The 20,954-nt window shown below is 43.7% G+C and overlaps 1 protein-coding gene across 1 annotated transcript; it reads right to left on the bottom strand.

Annotated features, from left to right (window-relative positions):
* Nucleotides 1–18,559: 18,559 nt before the first annotated feature.
* Nucleotides 18,560–20,538, bottom strand: LOC133918758 (probable WRKY transcription factor 27). The gene is made up of 3 exons (XM_062362805.1): nucleotides 19,851–20,538; nucleotides 19,614–19,727; nucleotides 18,560–19,506 (listed from the first exon to the last, which is right to left on the bottom strand). The coding sequence occupies exons 1-3, from the start codon at nucleotides 20,294–20,296 to the stop codon at nucleotides 18,984–18,986; spliced, it is 1,083 nt and encodes a 360-aa protein (XP_062218789.1). The 5' UTR covers nucleotides 20,297–20,538; the 3' UTR covers nucleotides 18,560–18,983.
* Nucleotides 20,539–20,954: the final 416 nt, after the last annotated feature.

Below are 20,954 nucleotides of genomic sequence, written 5' to 3'. Positions count from 1 at the left end.
GCCCTGGCGCGCAAATACGTAATCATAGTTGTAGGGTAAGAGTATGAATTTATTGTATTGGTGGTGAAGCAGACACTTAGTCATTGGTGAAGTCTGGATTACTCGTTACAAGTTTCTGGTTCACAAGCCTAAGATCGATGAATCCTACTTTCTTATCTAAGTCTTGTTCGTATGCTTGGATCTCCATTCTACGAAAGAGATAAGTTAGCTATGCAATTTCAAGGTACAAGATCATATAACGTGAATTATATGTATAAGTCACTTATAGAGTTCACGCTCTAACTATAGATACATTGAGGGTATCTTACTTGTATAGTTCATAGAAGTGCAAGAATTCCAACCAGAGGAAGTCATCACTGTTGAGAAAATATTTATCTCTGTATCTTACGGGGAACACCTAAAAATCCTACCTAGACTGCTCCAAGTACTACTGATGTAATCAGCGCATTTGAGTTGTAAGGTTTCTTTCTATATCTGGTTTGACCAAAGGTTTGCTCAACTTAAACAGTCATGTAATATCCAACTTTGATATATCCACTCCCACAGTAAGCCATGCTAGTTCCTCTGCTGTTATTCTTGAATCAGCTAGGAAGTCCGCAATGCTTGGAGCATCCTTAATGATTGGGCATGGTTTGCTCTTAACCTGCTTCTTGCTGATGAGTTCATAGTCAGTCGGTGGCTTACTTGAAGCCTCCCCTGTCTGTTTAGCTTTGGCCATTTTCATGAAAAATTTCAAGGCATCTTTAGGCACAACAGGCTTCGGTGGAGGTGGTGAAGGACGGAAATGAGACGTGATACTGGCGTCCACAATCTTTTTGGTTTCCTCAGCAGTTAGTGAATAGACATTCTTAGGTTATGCCAACTTCTTAGATGATGTCATCTGTTTGGATGTTGCAGAACCTGATCTTATTTTTCGATCTAATGGCTGGCTTCTTGATGGTGTTGACTTCTTGAGCAATGGACTTGTTTGAGACAATGGCTGAGGAGGTGGACTTCTTTTGGGAGATGACTGAGGAGAGGGAGATCTTCGTGGCGATGGCGGCCCGAGGTGTAGTGGAGAGTAGAGATTCTCAGGAGTTGTCCCTGATGGAAATACTATGTAGACCTTCTCCTACACGATGAATGTGTGCTCGTTCTCTCCTATAGTGTTCGTCCCCTCCTCTGTGGGGTAGTCCACCTCAACATGGCAGTACAGGTCAACTGCCTCGTCTACTTCGATCACAGCATAACCCTCCAGTATCAGACATCTGTGCAAATGTTCATGGGAGCCGTGGGGATAAACCGCGCCGGAAGCCACCTTGATGATAATGTTCCTAGCACCAATGTGTAGTTCATACTATGTCCGTGTTATGATGAGGTCCACAGCATAAGTGATGGAGTCAGCTCCCGAAACTCCCGTGGACGCACAGCTACTTCAACGATCACTGGGGCTGGAGCATGCAACATTAGGAGACACTGCCGGCCATTCCTGCTTGCTCACAATGGCACCCCGTTCATGCATGAGGGCTTATCATACTGCTTGTTCTATTTTTTCTTTATATGTTTCCTCTCCCTTTTTAGCGCTTGTTCAAGCATCTCCATCATCCTAGCTTATTATACCTCTCGTTCTGCATCTCGCTCTGCTTGGGATCTCTTTCGACTCTTGTAACTATCGACATCGCCTCTGAATCCATATTTCCAATCCATCACCCCCAATGCCTCTTGTGCGACTACCATGCTCCTTGTTTCCCACAATCAAGGTGAACTCGTCCCTATCCCTGTATGGTTTGAAAGAGCCTTGTGTAGATAACTTGTGGGCTTCCGCAAGCTTTTTTGCAAGATCTTGCGTCACTTTTGGGTCTTTGGAGGTCATAAAGGATAAGCTTTCATCAAACGAGTAAGAAGCACCCCTCCCAAGAAGGAAGTATGTCGATCGTTTGCTCCAGTTCTCCGTCTCAAGCGTGACACCTCTCTCTCATAGTTCATCTAGCTATTGTTGTCACTGCCTTTCTTTCCTCACGTACCCACGACTGCTAACTTTGTAGGGTACAGGTTCTTCTTCGAGTTTGCTTTGTTCACCTCACTCAACCTCTGTGCTTCTTCTGACAACTTGTACTCCGCAAAGGCTTGCAAATGATCTTTCAGTTGTGGTCATTTGCAGAAATCTGGCGTTGTACCTTTCTGCAAGTATGTTATGTTCAATATCCCCTTCCAATTCTTAAATGAAAGGCCCATGATCATTAGCATCTTACGCTTAACTACTTATATATCTGTCTCTTCAGGGAAGTCGAACTTCTCTAATATCATGGACCACAAGATGTCGTTCTTGATCAAATCAGGAACCACGTGCAGATCACCTCGTTCGCCAGTCCACGATTTGTAGCTGATGGGCACATGATCCTTAACATCAATCCCAAGATTGACTTGTATGGCCCTAAAACTCCCTCTGGTGCAGTTGGCTCCCCTGCTGGTGAGACCTATGTAATCACAAATCGTCTTGTAGGTATCTTCAAGGGACCTCAAACATGTTGCCGCTCCTGGGATTGCTCATTGTAGTGACCCTCCGTAGCATTCATTTACTTATGAATTACCTCATCGCCTCCACAGACATCTGTTTGGTCCAGATTGAGGTAGTGGCTCAGGCTACTGTAGGGATCGGTGACATCCTAAGAGGGGGTGAATTAGGATACTTAGAACTATTTTGGATCCAAAAATAACACAAGATAAACCTATATCAATTTTTATCTAATGTGCTCTAGATTTATCTAGTGTGTCTACTCTACTGATCAAAGTACTTGCAACCTATCTAAGAAGGTAAATTGCAAGTAAGTAAATACGAAAATGTAAATAAGGTAGAGAGAGCAAATTCGGCACAATGATTTTTTTTTCATGGTATTGATGGCATGAATGCCACCGCTAGTCCATGTTGGAGCTCCATAAAGGATATGCTCCTGGTCGGCACTCGGTCACGACCTTTGAGCCACTAAGTCACAAAGACAAGGCCTCCACCCAGATGAGTCATCAAGCCACCAAGGCAATATCTCACCACTAGCCTCTCTTCCGGTTCCTCGTCGCCGTGATCACTTCAGAGCTTGAGCCACAAAGGAAAGGGTCTCCGCGTCTGTTGGTGACATGGGAACCAGGGGTCCCCTAGTCCCGAAGCCAGGACAGCAGAGTGCCACGTGGCGCCCTCCCTCGGGGATTATCTCCCTGAGGTCCGAGAAGGCCAAGTTCCGGGAGAGGGTGCTCGGGGCTATGAACAGTGGTCCTCGAGTACCCGAGTTCCCCGAGGACCCGAGAAGATCAAGTCCTGGGAGAGGGTGCTCAGGGCCATGAACAGTGATCCCCGAGTACCTGAGTTCCTCGATGACCCGAGAAGACCAAGTTCCGGGAGAGGGTGCTCGGGGCCATGAACAGTGGTCCCCGAGCACCCGAGTTCCCCGATGACCCGAGCAGACACAGCTCCGAGAAAGGGCGCTCGGGGCCATGAACAGTGGTCCCCGAGTACCTGAGTTCCCAGAGGACCAAGAAAGGGCATATTCGGGAGAGAGTGCTCGGGGCTATAAACAGTAGTCCCCGAGCACTCACAGTTCCCCAAGGACCTGAGAAGCCCCCTTGCCGGTGGACCCCACAGGGGCTCAGCGGTGAGGTGTCAATTGGTGAGAGACCCGATGCTGCATTTAAGAGGGCGCATGGCCTGTCACTTCCAACCACTCCCCCACGCCTGCTGTCAGTCCCTGCCACTGCCTGGCAGGGAGGCGTGGGGACATTTAATGTGGCGGGTCCCATCACGCGTCATCCGACAAGCCTCGGGATAACGTCGCAGGGCTCGAGATGTATCGCCTGCTGCTCTGCTGTGTCAGGCTCGCTCTGACGGGGCGGGCACGCGGGGCTGCTCGGTGGCTGCCCGGCGGGCCCTCCCCACTACACCCGCTGAAAAGTGGGATGATGACGACAGGACCGGACGGGGACGCGTTTTCAACCCTCCCCGTAACATCAAGCTACAGCCCATGATGGTTGCTTTCCATTTATGGTGCCTTGGAACTCGTGTCATCCTTTCTGGGCACGCTACCTGCCCCGACGGGTATAAAAGGAGGGCGGGCTCCCAGAGAGAAAGGATCGGGCAAGGCTGGATTGATAGACTGAACAGAGAAGATCGAGACACATAGAAGATAACGGCTTCTTCAAGACCGAGATAAGCTCACGAAGCTCTAGTTTTAGACAGGCATCCTTGTAACACAAGAGATCCTCAGAGAGGCATTCCCTGAGCATTTATACCGTATACACAGGAGTAGGGTATTACGCTCCGTGCGGCCCGAACCTGTCTAAAATCCCCAGAGCATTTATTTCCTCCTGCATCCGATCATCCAACCCACCTGCATCTCATTTACTTCTATTTATTTTACATACGAGGTAGATTCAGAATCATTCCCCCGGTCGAATCTCAAAAGGGGTCCCTCTGGATCCCCGCTTGTGGAGTTCATCCTCTGACAACGCCCCTGCACAATCACCTTGTCGCCGCTCCACACCAAGTCGGAGGGTCAACAAGCTTGCTGGTGAGTCACCAAGACTCCAAGGTGATGGCGTACCAAGAGGTACACTATTGGATCACTCTTTGATCCACTCTCTAGGTAACAATCACCTAGCAACTCACTCTCTAGGCCTATAAGTGCTAATCACTCACTAATCTTATGCTTAATCGCCTTGGATGATCACTTTAAGCACTTTGGTGGCTTGGATGTCTTCTTAGATGTATATGAACTTCTCAGGACTCCAGCACACACAAATGACCGAGTGGTGGGGTATTTATAGCCTCAAACCTGCCAACTAGCTGTCAACCCAACAGCTCTGAAAAGTTGTTGACACCAGATGATCCAGTGAGAACAGTAGTACTAATACCAGATCATCCGGTGAGTACTTCCTTATAAACTAGCCATTGGAACCCCACTCAAGCATCTGTGAACACTGGATACTCCGGTTTATACTCCATCTTCATCACCAGACTTTCCGGTGAGTATACCTTTGCCATCCAAGTCAACATCTTCTCTGTGTAAATTGCTTCAGTGTATTCTCCGGTGCACATCACTTCATCACCGGACCATCCGATGCGTTATCCTCAGCCAGCCGAGCCAATTCAACCCTCTCTAAAAAAATGCTCTGGTGTACAAATCTTCAGAGCACCGGACCTTCTAGTGAGGTCACTGCATTCTCCCCTTTGTCAACAATGCTCTGGTACATTTCTCTGGTGTGTTCAAATCAATCACCGGACTATCCGGTGGGGTCTTCTGCTTCTTTTTCATCTTTGCACTATACATTATCCGGTGTATTGTCCGGTGTTGCCTTGCTTCGTCACCGGACTATTCGTGAGGCTTTCATGCCTCTATCCCCCTTTGACAGAGATCCTCCGGTGAGTGCAAATATCCGGAGCACCGGACCATTCGGTGTAGTCATTTCTCCTAGGACTTTATCCAATTCAACCAAACTTTGTCCCGGCTTCGATGGCTTCTTCATGTATTGCATCTATGAGACCTACTAACATATATTCTTGACAAACATTTTAGTTCCAATGACGATGTTGTCATTAATCACCAAAATCATAATCATGGCCTAATAGAACCATTTTCGCTACAGCTACCTTCTTCAATTCTTGATGGAGGCACTACATCTCCTTCTAGAACCTGGGCTGGATCGACGGTTGGTGATACCATCCCTTCCTAGGACATCTGTATACGATGACGATGAGCGGTTGAGTATTCTAGATATAAAGAGCAGAGGAAGGAGGGAGATAGAGATAAAGCCAATAAAGGAGGTAGGGAGGTTGTCGAAAGAGTGAGATAACCATGAAGGAGTCGATAGATAGAATGCATGCATATATAATATCATAAATGAGTACGTTATGACCATATTTAACACAAAAAAAGACACATCTTACATAGCAAAATAGGCATAAAGGTACTGACAGTTGACACATTAATCTTACAAGTCACATCATCTTACATAGCAAAATAATGATGATTACAACCAAAACTAGGATTATGACATCTTACACGTGAAATCACACTTCTTCTTATTTTCAAAGTTAGCTAATTTTAGCTCGGTTTGGATGACTTAACTGTTGTATGCCACAACAGCTTCATATTTGGACTTGTATTCCTTGTAACATGCTCCTTTAAATCCATTAACTTGTGTATAGCATTCCTCCTAACTAGAGAACACTTCACTTTACCGACAATGATGAACAATATATCATGTCATAGCAGTCCTAAATTTCAGAGAATATACAAAAATGATATACTACAAACCACACTAACATCAAAGAATGTTCTTGCAAAAAAACTATTAGGCACAGTGGCTCTAGCAAATAGCCTTATTAGGACTTCAGTATTGATTACCTGCTCAGAGAGAAAATATTCTTCTCAAGTCAGCATTTATATGCTAGTTCTACTAGTTTATAGAGTAGCTTCTCTCAAGACGAGCTAAAAAACTCTTGAGGTCAATCTCAGATAGGGCATCCAACTCGTCCTAAGAGAAGCTTCTCTCTGAACTAGTAGGACTGGCACATAAATTCTGACTTGAGAAGAATGCCTCCTCTCCAAATAGTTAATGAGTACTAAAGTCCTAGAAGTAATAAAGAAATATGACCTTGAGCCATATCATCATTGCTACTATTTTATTGTATTTCAAAAGAAATGTTTGCTTCTTCGTAGAGAGTATTTACCTGACAACGGTGTATAACAACTCAATATTAATATAAAATCTAGAAACCTAGCAGCATTTGCACCAGATTATGAAGATAATTATCTCCTTTCATCATTTGCTCATCTACAACGAACAACAAAAGCCAACAAAAATCTATAGAATAGGCTCCAACAGTAAGATCATAATCGCCCTTATACATGGCCCAATGTTCTCAGCTCGAATTGGCATCAAAGTGCTATTACATTAAAAAAACTACATAAAAGATCAATCTACTAGAAAATGAATCATCAAAATCTAAGTATTATGGCAGCATACAGTATTACCACTATGAAAAAAATATGCATACAAAATTCATGAGCCAGAAATTCTAATTCTAAAACAACCTTGAAAAAATGGCACCCTATCCACAGCCTAATCAAACAAAGTGTCAACATAGGTAAAACCATTTGCTACTGAAGAACATGAAACTAACAAGTCATGCGTATGTTCCTCATATAGAAAAACATGAAACAATACAGACAACCAGGAGTCTATATTAAAAACACATTCTTTTAAGTTGGCTATATCCATACATGCCAAACTCTCTTTTGGACTAAATCAACTAACATATTACATTGGTGATATGCATGTGTAATTATATTGAAATATCGACTTACATTGCCATATGATTGATTCTATTAAACACATGAACTCTCTTTACAACTAAATAAAATAATCTCTCTGTCCAACTAGCAATATCCATACACTATTTCTCTCTTCGAATATGTCAATGATGTACCGATGCTATACCATTTCATAGCACATCAACAAACTTGAAAATAAGAAAGATGATTTAGTTACCCCAACAATCACCACTAAACCCCCTCTCCTCTCCTCCTCTAATCCAACATTCCAAGCTAATGTGATCCTCATGATCGGCCAGTTACCCCAACAATCACCACTGGAATTTCCTCAGAGCTCAAATCGATCAAATGCATTACACAATTAAAGCTCAGAATGGCCGGTACCTGCAAGACGGCAAGGGTCTGGACGGCGGGGTGCACGGGCTGGGCATTGAGGAGGATGGGAATGGTGCTGGGGAGGAGGATGGAGACGGAGCTAGGGAGGAGGACGACGGCATCGAGGAGGACAGGGACAGCAGGCACGGACTCATCGGTGCGGGCTCGTGGTCCTCTGACGGCTTGGGCTCCTCGACGTCGAGAGGCGTTTCGGCGGAGGGCACAGGGAAGCGGAAAATTTTCTAAGTGTCAAAGGGCGCAGGGCATCGAGCCATTTTATAGGGGAGGAATTTCACTGTCGGCTCAATATGACCACCGACAGTGAAATAGTACCTTTACTGCCAGCTCAAGAGGACTACCGGTAATGAAACTATTTTCACTGTCGGCCCAATAAGTTCACCGGCAGTGAATGTAGTCTCACTATCGGCCCAGTATGTCCATCGACAGTGAAACCCCTTTAACTGTTGGTGCCACAGGGTGAAAATTGTTTTAGCTTCGCGCACGCGGAGACTCGAACCTACGACTTGCACCAAGTAAGACCGAAGAAAACACTACGCTACTCAATTTATTTCGATAGAGTTTGTACTATCTATATTTATTAATATGTTTTTGACCTAAAATCCTAATACTTATTTATTTAAATTTGAACTTGCTACATACCAAAATTAAGTTTTGTATATACCTAAATATCTTGGTTCAATTTTCTAATTGAATAAAAATTAAAATAAATAAGTTCATAACTAAGTTTCTATATTGGGGCTTCCTAATTAATTAAAAAATATATAATTGGAGTTTCCTATATATCTTACATCAATAAATATTTTAAATCATAAAAAATGAAAATAAATATGCTCATAACTATAGGTAATTCATTAAAAATAAAAATAGTAATACATAGCAATAGTGCTAGGTTGTGTTGTTGCTAATTCATTATTAAAAATCAAAAATCAATATGCTCAATAACAATGACATCTTCCACCATAAACTACAAATTGAAGCTTCCATAACAAAAGTGAGGTATAATTGCATCTAAAACAAATTTATACATAGTAATTAATACAATTTAGCTACTTTGTCTTAACAATTCGCCATTCATTATGATCACAGCGTACATAGGGAGGTTCGTCGGTGTATTCCATAGGACCTAGGTCGACGTCCTCTCCGAAAGGAGGTAGCGCGTCGAATTGATTGTAGTCTTCCTCGTCAACAATATTCTCTACTCCAATAATCCTTCTTTTTCCTTGAAGAACCATATGGCGCTCCTCCTTATTAGCCGGGTCCGGTTCCTTTACATAGAAGACTTGCATAACATCATTCGCAAGTACGAATGGTTCTTCTCTGTATCTAACGAGTTTTTGGTCCCCTGTAGTTATACCGTACTTGTCGATCTTCACACCCCCTAGAAGTCTGACCCATTAGCACCGAAAAAGAGGAACCTTTAACACTCCATAGTCGAGCTCCAAGATCTACTCTACAAATCCATAGTATATCTCCCTATTTCTATTTTAGTCATAAGCATTTATACGGATACTGCTATTTTGGTTGATGCTCTTATTATCCTGAGCTCTCGTATAAAATGTATAGTCATTTATGTCATATTCTTGGAATGTGAGGATTGTAGTTGACGAACCGTGAGCCAATATAGTCAACTAAGCACACTCTATCTTATTATACATCACCTATCTACATAACCAGACACCAAAATGATCTCGGTGCTCTTGAGTGATCCAAACATCAAACTTCATTGGGTTGCTAGTGCGTAGCATCTTCTGGTGTTCTTTGACATATGGGTCCACTACAACTGATTGTTGCAGAACCGTGAAATATGCTTGCGTGAATGAAACAAGGTCGTTAGTGCGGAATGAGTTTGCACCTATCGTCCTTGTCCCATGTAGTCTCCCTTTATGGCGAGATACAGACACACCAATCGATTTAAGATTCATGTAGTCGACGTAGAAATCAATGACCTCCTCGGTTCCCCAGCCCTCGGCCATGCAGCCTACCAGCTGATTTCGCTTACGAACATATTTCTTCAGAACTCTCATAAACCTCTCAAAATGGTACATTTGATGTAGAAACACTAGGCCAAGAATCTGTATCTCTTTCACAATGTGAACAATGAGATGCACCATGATATCAAAAAATGATAGAGGGAACAACGCTTCAAGCTGGGATAAAGTCTCAACCACATCTTCCTACAGCTTATCTAGCTTGGTCGGACCAATGGTCTTCTATGATATCGCATTGAAGAATGAACATAGCTTTATAATTGGGTTTCGGACCTTCGACGGTAGAATACCTCTAATTGCAAATGGAAGCATCTGTGTCGTCATCACATGACAATCATGAGACTTCATGCTAGTTAATTTCAAATCTTTCACGTTTACTAGTCTCTTTATGTTGGCGGAGTAACCGGATGGAACATGAATTCCATGCAAGTACTTGCACATTGCAATTTTCTCCGCCTTGCTCAGATTGTAGCTAGCGGGACCAAGATATTTGTCACCTACTTACATATCTTCGGGATGTATATCCTATCTGAGTTTCAAACATTTCAGATCCTTCTGTGGTTGGAGTGTATCCTTTGTTTTACCAAGTATATCTAGTAACATACCAATCAAGCTATCACACACGTTTTTTCTCAATGTGCATGACATCGATTGCATGTCGAACCACCAAATCCAGCCAATATGCTAAATCATAAAAAACATATTTCTTTTTTAACATAGAAGCTATAAGATTAGATTTCAGAACCGGTGTACTCCCTCGTCCCTTTCCAAGGATAACCCTAAGTCCCTTTACCATCTCATATACCTGTCTCCTAGTGTGATGCTTAGGAGGTGATCGAGTCTCAACTTTCACATCAAAAGCTCTCTTGTTGCTGTGGTACAGTTGATCCTTGCGAAGAAATTTACGATGACCTGGGTACATCATTTTTCAACTATTCTTCAGCCACAAGCTCTCTGTTTCATCTAAACAATATACGCATGCACAGTAGCCTTTGACAGTCTATCCCGATGGGTTGCCAAGGGCTGGCCAATCCTGAATTGTTACGAATAGCATTACGCGTAGAGCGAAGTTCTCTCGTTTGTATGCATCACATACCTACACATCATCGTTCCACAGTATTACAAGATCTTTTATAAATGGTTTCAGGTAGATATCAATATCATTGCCAGGTTGTCTCGGCCCTGGTATCAGCACCGATATCATAATGTACTTCCGCTTCATACACAACCAAGGAGGAATGTTGTAGATACATAGAGTCATAGACCAAGTGCTATGACTACTGCTCATATTGCCGAATGAATTCATCCCATCCGTACTGACCCCAAATCTTATATTCCTCACATCTTCTGCAAAGGGTTCCTTATATTTCCTATCGATGTTTCTCCACCGCATAGAATCAGTGAGATGTCTCAGCATTCCATCATCCTTACGCTCTTCGACGTGCCATCGCATCAGTTCGACGTGCTTTTTGTTCACAAATAAATACTCCAAACAGGGGACTATAGGAAAATATTACATCACCTTGATAGGAAGCCTTTTATTCTTTCCTTCACCATCGATATCATCACGGTCACGCTTGTACCGTGATGCGCCACAGACGAGACATGCTTCCAAGTCTGCATGCTCTAAGCGATACAACATGCAATCGTTTGGACATATATGTATTTTCTGCACTTCCAACCACAATGGACACATAATCTGTTTGTCCTGGTACGTATTTTCTGATAGCACATTTCCCTTTGGAAGTAATTTTTGCAAGAACAATAACAATTATGTAAAGCTTGTATCAGACCACCCGTTGCTTGCCTTCAATTGTAGCAATTAAAGTACGGTACACAACTTTGTGTGCTCCTTTTCGTAGCCCGGGAACAACGGTGTTTTAGAGTCCTCTACCATACGTTAGAACTTTTGAAACTCCATTTCATTGGTGAAGTTCCCCTCCCTATCGCGCAACATCTACTCCAGATCATCGGCGTCGGAGTCGGCGTCGGCCAACATCTCCTCTAGATCATCATCGACCAATGTATCTCCAACAAACGGCATATCGGCGTATTCGTCAGCCAGCATATCGGTGCACAAGTCTTCGTCTTCTCTGCCAATGTATTGCCCTTCATGTACGATTTTAGCTTCACCGTGCTCAGTCCAACAAGGATAGCTAGGTATAAAGCCCCTTAGCATCAAGTGAAAATGTATCTATTGGGTGGTAAAAAACTGCTTCTTGTTCTCGTAATCGACGTATGGACAACACATGTATTGAGACTGTGTATTTAACTTGTGCGCCACGACTTGTACCAGGAAACAATCCACGCCGTTCTTGTACTCTACGCTCATACGGCTCGCATCGTACATCCATCTTCTATCCATCTACAATTATATCATTATTGTAAATCCAAATTCATAACATCTAGAAGATTTTGCGATCACCAACAAATAAATTACTTCATCATCTCCTACCAGCAATTGGCCTGGGTTGGAGGAGCCGTCTTTTGCATGCTTTCACGTCTGCTTCTGATGAGTATTTATTGGTGTCATCCATAGAAATTTTCTTTATTATTTAATCTCTTATCTATGACTCATTAAGAAAACATGAAAAATAAATACGCTCATACATAAAGTTTCTATATTGGAGTTTGCTAATTAAATAGAATATCAAAAATACAATTAGATCTTCCTACATACCTAAATATCATGGCAAAATTTTCTAATTCATTAAAAATTAAAATAAGGGATAAGATCAATTTTGATTTTTAAGGTAACATTTTGAGTTCAAAATGCTAAGTATAGGATTTAACTTGGGGATTTCAACTTACTTGAGCTCAATAGGCTCCTAGAAGCTTGCTTACTATTTGAAAAAAATCCAGGATTCACTTGCTCAAAAAATGAAGAAAAGGCAAATGAGCAAATGGAGAGAAAAGAAGGGATTTTATTTGGATAGCTAGAGGGAACTCATCTAGACCTTCTTCTTGACCAAAAATAAGCTTTAGTGGCGGGGGAATCAAAGAAGGGAAGGAATGAAGTGGGTACTGCCATGTGAGAATTTGTGAGGATGAGAGAAAATTCTGATTGAACTGTCTGTTAGCTCGAGCTTTGAGAATGTGGGGAAATGAGGTATCACTGCTAGTTCATTTAACTAGCCGACAGTGATATTATGATATCACTGTCCGTTGGTGAATTAAGCCGGTAATGATGAGGGAGTAGGGCATCACTGCCGACTCAATCATCGACTGATAGTAATGATATTTATCACTATTAGCTCATAAACCACGATGACTGATTCTTCCCGTGCGACTTACGAACCGATAGTCATATCACTGTCGATCTATTAGAAATCGATAGTGATGGACTGATATATAAATTCGATTTTACAATAGATAGGTTTATCTCTTAACCCACACCAAAGGAACACTTGGAAAATGAATTATTAATGTGGACTCGTGGCGTCGCACTTTATAAAAAAAGGCTACTGGTAATAGATTCCAGATTGTTAATTAATCAGATAAGATTGTTTATTAATCAAGGGGGGCAATAATGGATGGAGGCGGGCGACCATGTCAGCCAGCCGCCCGTGCCGTCGCTGTCAACACTGCATCCGCGCCAGCCTGCCATGGCAGGCTTGCTACGATCTCGTGCGGCGGAGGATCCTGGTGCGTATCGAGTGGTCGTTGTCAAGCACCTGTGGCTGTGGTCGTTCAGCTTTGTGTGCAGTAAGCTGTAGGTCATTAATTATCGGTTCTGTTCAATTATATACAGGATTTTTTATTATATGTGGTAGCAACGAGCTCTTTTTATTCTCTCTTCCACAACTATCAAACACAATATACTATTGTATCAAAATGCCCATCGTGCAAGCAAACGCTGTATCCGTAGCAAACTATAACGTTTTTCCCTTCAAAATGCCCATCGTGCAAGCAAACGCTCTGCAGTTCATGTGCAAGAGAGCAAATGGTATCAGAAGGGAAACTACCTTTCATTTGACGATGCATGCTTAGCTACTTGGTGGATACCTTGAATCTAGAATATATATATATGGCTCTTGCTCTTTTTAAAGAATCATCCTATCTCTTTTTAGCTAACAGGCTCTTTCTACATGTAACCTAACTACATGTGCTTATGGCACTTTTCCTCGAAAAGTAAAAAGTGCTTATGGTGCAACATCTCTATCCTAATAATAATTCAAATTCACAGTTATGTGGATGTGGATAGCCTTGGGTTTCTTACGTTCGAATTAAACTCCCCAAATTTTTTTAAATATGATTTCTTTTACCTTTTGCACCCTCTGAGATGCAATTTTCACCAGTAATTTTTTATAACTTCATATAAATATATGTTAATGAAATTACACTTTTCTCGTGCAAAAGTAAAATTGCGCTTATATTTGGACTGAGGAGTAATTTCTATATAGCTAATCTTATTTGTTTTAAATACATTAGTGTCGAACTTTAGAAAGCTTGACGTTGCTAGAAAACTTCCCTTTTCTTTCTATTCTATTGATATGACAAAGGAGAAAAAGTTATGATTCAAAGAGGAGAAGTACGCCATGCTAATGTGTCTTTGATGATCCACATCTTCGGGTATACGATATATCGGGTGTAGAAGTATGCCAACACTTCTATTGGCAAATAGGAGGTTTCCAAATTCATGCCATTTATTGTTGGGAAAGAAGACTTGCATTGGGAATAAAGTTACTCAATGGAGGTAGTAAGATTGAAATATTTGAGTTAAAGTTATCTCAAAATTGTAAAATGTTATGTATTTTGAACATTGTAGAAGAGACTAAAATATTATTTATTTTGAGATGGAGTATTTATATTAATTTGATGAGTACAACCCCTGTCCAGTTTGATTGAACTCATGGCGGTCATGTAGTATGCAGGACTACTTGCGATCACTACTACAGAATTAGTCATAAGTGTCGGGTCATCAGTGTCGGTTCGGTCAAAACCGGCACAAGGTATCACTGCTGGTTCGTAGCAAAACCAAACAGCCACCCGTCCATTCAGATAAAATCGACACTGATACTACTCATCAGACCCAAAATTTGTATTGAATCTATTTTCGTCTCGCAACCCTCACATCCATCGGCTCGGCTCGATTTTTTCCCATACACTCTCTTCTCTCTCATCAAACTCCTTGATCTTATCCTTCCGGCCACTCTCTTCTCTCTCGCGCGCCGGCCTCTCTCTTCTCTCTCAGCCTCCTCTCTCTCGGTCTCCTCAATCTTTGGCCTCCTCCCCCTACCAGCCTCACAAGATCCACGATAGAGGGTCCGAGGGTGGCAAGTCCAAGGGAGCCAGCCGAGGGCGGTGTGTCCAAGGGTGCAGCAGCTGGTGTCTCTGAGGGCGGCGGGTCCAAGGGCGGTGAGATCCACGACGGAGGGTCCAAGGGTGCTGGGTCCAAGGGCGCAGCAGCCGGCGGGTATGCGGCAGTGGTGGCGGGTCCAAGGGCGGCGAGATCCACGATGGAGGGTCCAAGGGTGACAGGTCCAAGGGCGCGGCAACCAGCGGGTCCAAGGCAGTGGCAACGGCGACGCGAGCCCTCCGCTATGCGGCAGTGGTGGCGGGTCCAAGGGCGGCGAGATTCACGATGGAGGGTCCAAGGGCAGCAGGTCCAAGGGCGCGGCAACCGACGAGTCCAAGGCAGTGACAGTGGAGGCAGTGCATCCACCGGTGCTCCGACGCCTTCAACAACCACGAGAATATGAAGATGCTCAAACACCTCCACGAGACCGGCTCTGACCCATCCGAACATCCCAATGGCAAGAAGGTGACATGCGACGTGCGGCGGCCGAGTACTAGCGAAGGGATCCAGGCACGTGCGGCAACCGAGGGATCTAGGCACGTGCGGTAGCCGAGGGATCCAGGAGTCTGTGCATGTGTTGTGGCGGCGGCCTTCAAGCTGTCGTGTTATCTTGTTTTGCGGGTGTGCCCGGAGGCAGCGGCAACGGCGGGAGCGACATCCGAGCCGGCTCAATGCTGCTCCCGCCGCCGCTAATTTTCTCTTTTTTTTATTCTCAGGAAATGGCAATAGTGCCGAGTGAACAACTGGCACCGATAGTAGTCTATTATTAGTACCGAGTAAAAAGTATCAGTTAAAAAATAAATAGAGCCAGCTCGGATGTCACTCTCACCGCCTCCAATTTTCTCTTTTTTATTCTCTGAAAATAACAATAATACCAAGTGAACAACCGACACTAATAATACCAAATAAAAAGTGCTAGTTAAAAAAATAAATAGTAAAATTATTTTTCAACGAGCATTGATCGGTGTAATAGTGGAGGGTGGCCACCTAAGCAAGGAAATGACCACCAAAGCACAAGGAGAGCGGGTTTTGGTGTTGGCGCGAAGATACGGACCTGTAGCCGTTGATCCGGAGTGGCGACAAACGTGGCACAGCATTTCGAAGTATCATTGAACGGGAGACGCGCGGAGGGATTAGCAGCGCCTCGGAATTTGGACCGGCGTCCAGAAGCTGCTCTGTGTGTGTCAGTCTAGAGCTCCGGAACCCAACCGCAAGCGTCGCTAGCTGCTGCTTTTCCCAACCCCATCCCCAGATGGATCCCTTTCTTTGCGGGGATAAAAAAAGTCAATTTGCTGATTATCATAGTAAAAATTTTAAAAGTTAGAAAATAGTATCGATTGAGCATGATATATTGGTACTGATAGTATTTTCTAATATAAATATTTTTATTATGATATCTATATAATTTTGTAAAAAAAAGTAAAGATTTCAATCAACGCGTGGTTAACCAGCGCTTAGCTAGAGTTTACCACGTGGTGATTAATCAGTCAGGAGACAAGTGGCTGCTGGGGATAGATGGATCGATAGCGAGCGAGTGGTAAGCTCTCTCTCTCTCGTGCGTCTCGACTGTCGGGCACGCACGGGAGCAGGAGGAGACAAGGATGGCACGACACCACATGGCCGAGCGAGCGAGCGCACAGGCGGCCCAAACCGTGTTGACCTTTGGAGCCTCTCCGGCTAGAGGAAGAAATACAAATCCACAAGATCTAGAATTGGTCTTCATGTCGACCTTTTAGGAAGTAAGAAACTGTCTTTCGTGCCGACCTTTTTCAAAATCACTCACTCTCGTTTCAGCGGTTCCTATCTTCGTTTCACGCCTGGCGCATTTCTTTGTGGATCGATTATTTCTCAATTTCTAAATATGTAGGCTAAGCAGTTAAGGGACTTTTGGTGTAAAGGTATTGGGTTGGACCACACCACGCTCACTCCAAACCAACTCATTCTATGGTTCCTCAGAATAAATACTCTATCCATTTAAAAATGCAAGACGTATTTTATTTTGAGAATGTCAAACTTTATTTATTTTGAACAACATATAGTCAAATTATAAGTATGTTTGGTGCATCAAAATTATACAATAAAATTCATATTTCAAAACACATTTATATTATATTGGTTTGTAGCTGTAAATGATATATTTTGTGAGAAAATAAGAATCAATGTCTAATTTAAAGACCATCACACAATAAAATGTGATTTGTATTCTTGAACGGATGGAGCACCTTAGTTTTTATTGAGTTCAATAGATTTGTTATCCTATCTTTGGATGTGCAAGGTTTTTTGAGAAAAAAAAATACAAGCTACTCCTTTTGTGAATAACTTTATTTCCTATATTTTTTAATAGTGAAACTTTCTTCTTATTAATATTCTAGAAATGTGTTCCACAATATTATGTGCCATTCCTTTTCTCCAAAAAGAAACGCGACCATGCATTCCTTTCTAAATGTGGCTCTTATAATGATTATAAAAAAAATTGAGCTGCCAACAAATTTAATTGTTGCTTAATCACATGACAATATTATGCAAATCTAATACTCAAAACCAGCTGATCAAAAATAGTATAAGTTATATGTTCAATTCATCAGAAGATAATTCAAGAATATTACTATATTGAAAATAATAGCACAATGATGAGTACATAATTTGATGATATCAACAAGACCGTATTACCTCCTGATTTTGAGATACAGTTGATATCGTACATATATTTTTTTCAATGACAAATAGAAGACATGTCTAGTGCATAGTTGACAATGTACCTATCTCTTTTTCAATGAAAAATAAAACACATGTCTAGCGCATTTAATGTATGTAATGCCAAAACAATCCAAATTCAAGAATGCATGGAGCAAACTTAAATCACGAGAGCGAATGATAAAAGTATAAAACCAAATCAATTATTAAACACTTCTTTTATAAAATACAATGATCAAAGATTGAACATTGTAAGAATCAGGATCAATCAATTTAAATAAACACATTACAAAGGCATCTCTCTTAGTTAGCATTTTTTATTCCTGCCCCACTCGTTTGCTTATACTGACACTGTATGAGGTAGGTTTATTCATGTGGCCTGTTGGTGGTCCTAACAATATCTCTCCCACTTTTCCTTGACCTACCCAATGCTCTCATGGAATCCATGGTAACACAGCACAGCACCCCTCTATCCTCCCCTAAAAAAGTCAGACGAGATACAAACAAAACCATTAAAAATAATACTCCCATCAAGTGACAAAAAGTTTAGGTTGGTGCGGTCAATATATTTAAATTTTGACCATCAATATCTCTTTGAATTTTTGGAAAATGTTATATCAAGATTTGTCTTGAGAAGTAGTTTCACAATACTTCATCTTTGCTATATTTTGGGTATATTTTATATGAGTAATTCCAGAACTACACTCTTTTGTTACAGGAGTACTTAAAACACCTTGACTTTTTCTCATCCCCTGCTGCAGCAAGCAGCCAAAGCACTAGGCACCATTCACACACACCACACAAACAAATACATGAACAGAATGGCAAGGAACAATCAAAAGGCAAGATAGATAGATAGATAGATGGAGATATCAATTCAATCCTGAGAAAAACAAAAGGTAAAATTGCCACTAAAGGATTCTCTTCAAGCTTACACAGCATTACATGCAGGAAGCGAAGTTGTTGAGCAGAGAAAGGAAGAAACAAGAAGAGCCACCCAAACACACCATCATCTTTTCTTTTCTTGTTTTCCCTTTCTTTCCTCTCCCTTTTGTTGGTTCATCGTCTACCACTTTCTATATACAAATGCAAAAACCAGACACCTAAGGAAAAGAGATACAAAGTCCCAACCATACCAAAAAAAAAAGAGCAGAAAAAAGAAGATGTTGTGAGCGGTGAAGAACTACTGGAGGATTGATGATGGATCAAGCTCTGTACTGGACTACCAATGCTAAAACTGTTACTAGTATTATGATGCTGCTACTGGTTGATTAGAATGGTGGACGGCAAATCATTGTCTCCAAGTCAACTCCCGGCGCCGGCTGCCCCTGCGGCTGGCTCGCCGGCGGTGGCAGATGCCGCCATCCAGGGGGAGCACAGGAAGGGCTCGTCGACGATGTCAAACAGAGAGGACATCGGCTCCAGTGGTGCCGCGGAGTTGCCGTCGCCGTTGAGGAACAGGAGCTCATCCTCGCCGGCCATCTCCATATCCTCCACGAGCAGCTCCTCCTCCTCCTCCTCTTCCTCGTCCTCCTCCATGGAAGGCGTGCGCAGCGGCGTCGTGGGTGAGAGCCCCGCGGACGTGGACGTCGGGCTCGGCTGCTGGTGCCGCGCCTCGCCGGGGCATACCACCACGGACGGCGGCGGCGGCGACGCCGAGGAGGGGAACTTGTGGCGGGTGGTGCCGGCGAGTGAGTTGCGGTGGGTGGGCGCCGCGTGGTTGTGTTCGTTGGTGTACGTGAGGATGAAGGTGTTGGGGTCGGTGCGGCTGCGCTCCACCTGCTTCCGCGCCGCGCACCCCTTGGAGCTGCTGCACCGGTAGTATCCCCTGTTCAAGAAACAGAGCAGCCGGTGAGATCGATTTGCCCCGACTCCGGCGGCCGCGCTGGCCAGTCGCTCGCTACAAGAAGCTAACGGAGAAGGGATTTAACTGACCTTGGGTAGGGAGAACCCTTGATTGGCTTCTGGCCGTACTTGCGCCATGCCCACACGTCGGACGACGAGCCGTCCGCCGGAACGTGGCACACCACCTTCTTCACTTGGTTCTTCCTGGAGCAACACAGCAGCGCGACGCGGAAACAACGTTAGCAACTCGCAAAAATCTCAGCTTTAGGCCGAAGAAACGAAGAATCGCTGCCATTTCCGTGCAGAGAAGCACGCTGCGAAGCTTACCTTCTCTTGGATCTTGGCACGCCGCTAGGCAGCTGCCGCCCGCTCGGCTGCTCCCTCGCTAGAGCAGACGCTGGAGCGGCGCGCGTCTGAGGGGCCACGTCCCCCGTTGTCACCACCGGCTGCTGCTGTTGCTGGGGTGGCGGCGGCGTTGGCAGATGCGACGGCTGGGGAGGCTGGGCGGCTAACAAGGCCTTGAGGAGCTCGTCCCCGTCTTGGCCGCCGCCGGCGACGTCACCCGCGCAGAGGTCCGGAAAGCTCCACCCAGCTGCATCTTCCTCCCTCTCCCTGGCAGGCGCTGGAGCCGCAGGCTTCTCCTGCTGCTGCGGTGGCGGAGGAGCGAACGAGGCGAAGGGGTCGGCCTGCGGCGGTGGGGAGAGGCGGCGGCGGCAGCCCAGGCGCACGACGGCGTCCAGATCCCAGTTGTTGAAGCAGTGCTCCTCCTCCATTGGCTCAGAAGCAGCAGCAACCGGAGAAGATGGGTTCTTGGCTTTGGAGGTAACGAGATAAGGAGCAGGCGCTGACTTTTGCTAGTATATTGAATGTTTTGGAAGAGAGAGGAGACTAGGGTAAGAGGAGTAAAATGAGAGAGAGAGAGAGAGAGGGGGAGGCATTGGATCCTGTCATAAAAAGGGGTGAGGCCTACTGGTCTATGCTGTGGGGTTGTTGTTTTTTCTGGTTTTCTTTTCTTTTCTTCCTTGGGCTTGGAGTTTTATAGGGGTGCGGGGCAGCGCCACTTGACTTTGTGAGATGTCAAAGGGGTGAGAATTTAAAGGGAAGGAGACAGAAAATAGGAAGTATAAATAAGAATCTATTATTTCTCGCTAAAATATCTATTATTTGGCTCAGATATGCATTTATAATAAGCTTGAATAAGATATGTGTGCATATGTATATGCAAGCTCTAGCTATGGCTTCATACAGTAGGATGGCATGTATTAAAACTTCCAGCTTGAATAGATATGCGTACGTCTTTGGCCGTAGTGTTTTTCTACAGCTTATAAATTAGGCTGGATTGTGCTAAAATATTCATTGCTAGTTGACGTTTGAATAGTATATGCGTGCGTAGTTGTCTACAATATTTGGTAACAATTTATAAGTTAGACG

This window comes from Phragmites australis, chromosome 5 (genome assembly GCF_958298935.1).
Source record: "Phragmites australis chromosome 5, lpPhrAust1.1, whole genome shotgun sequence".
Classification (NCBI taxonomy): Eukaryota; Viridiplantae; Streptophyta; class Magnoliopsida; order Poales; family Poaceae; genus Phragmites; species Phragmites australis.
Note: the sequence above shows the minus strand (reverse complement) of the source record. Positions and strands in the feature narration are given on the sequence as shown.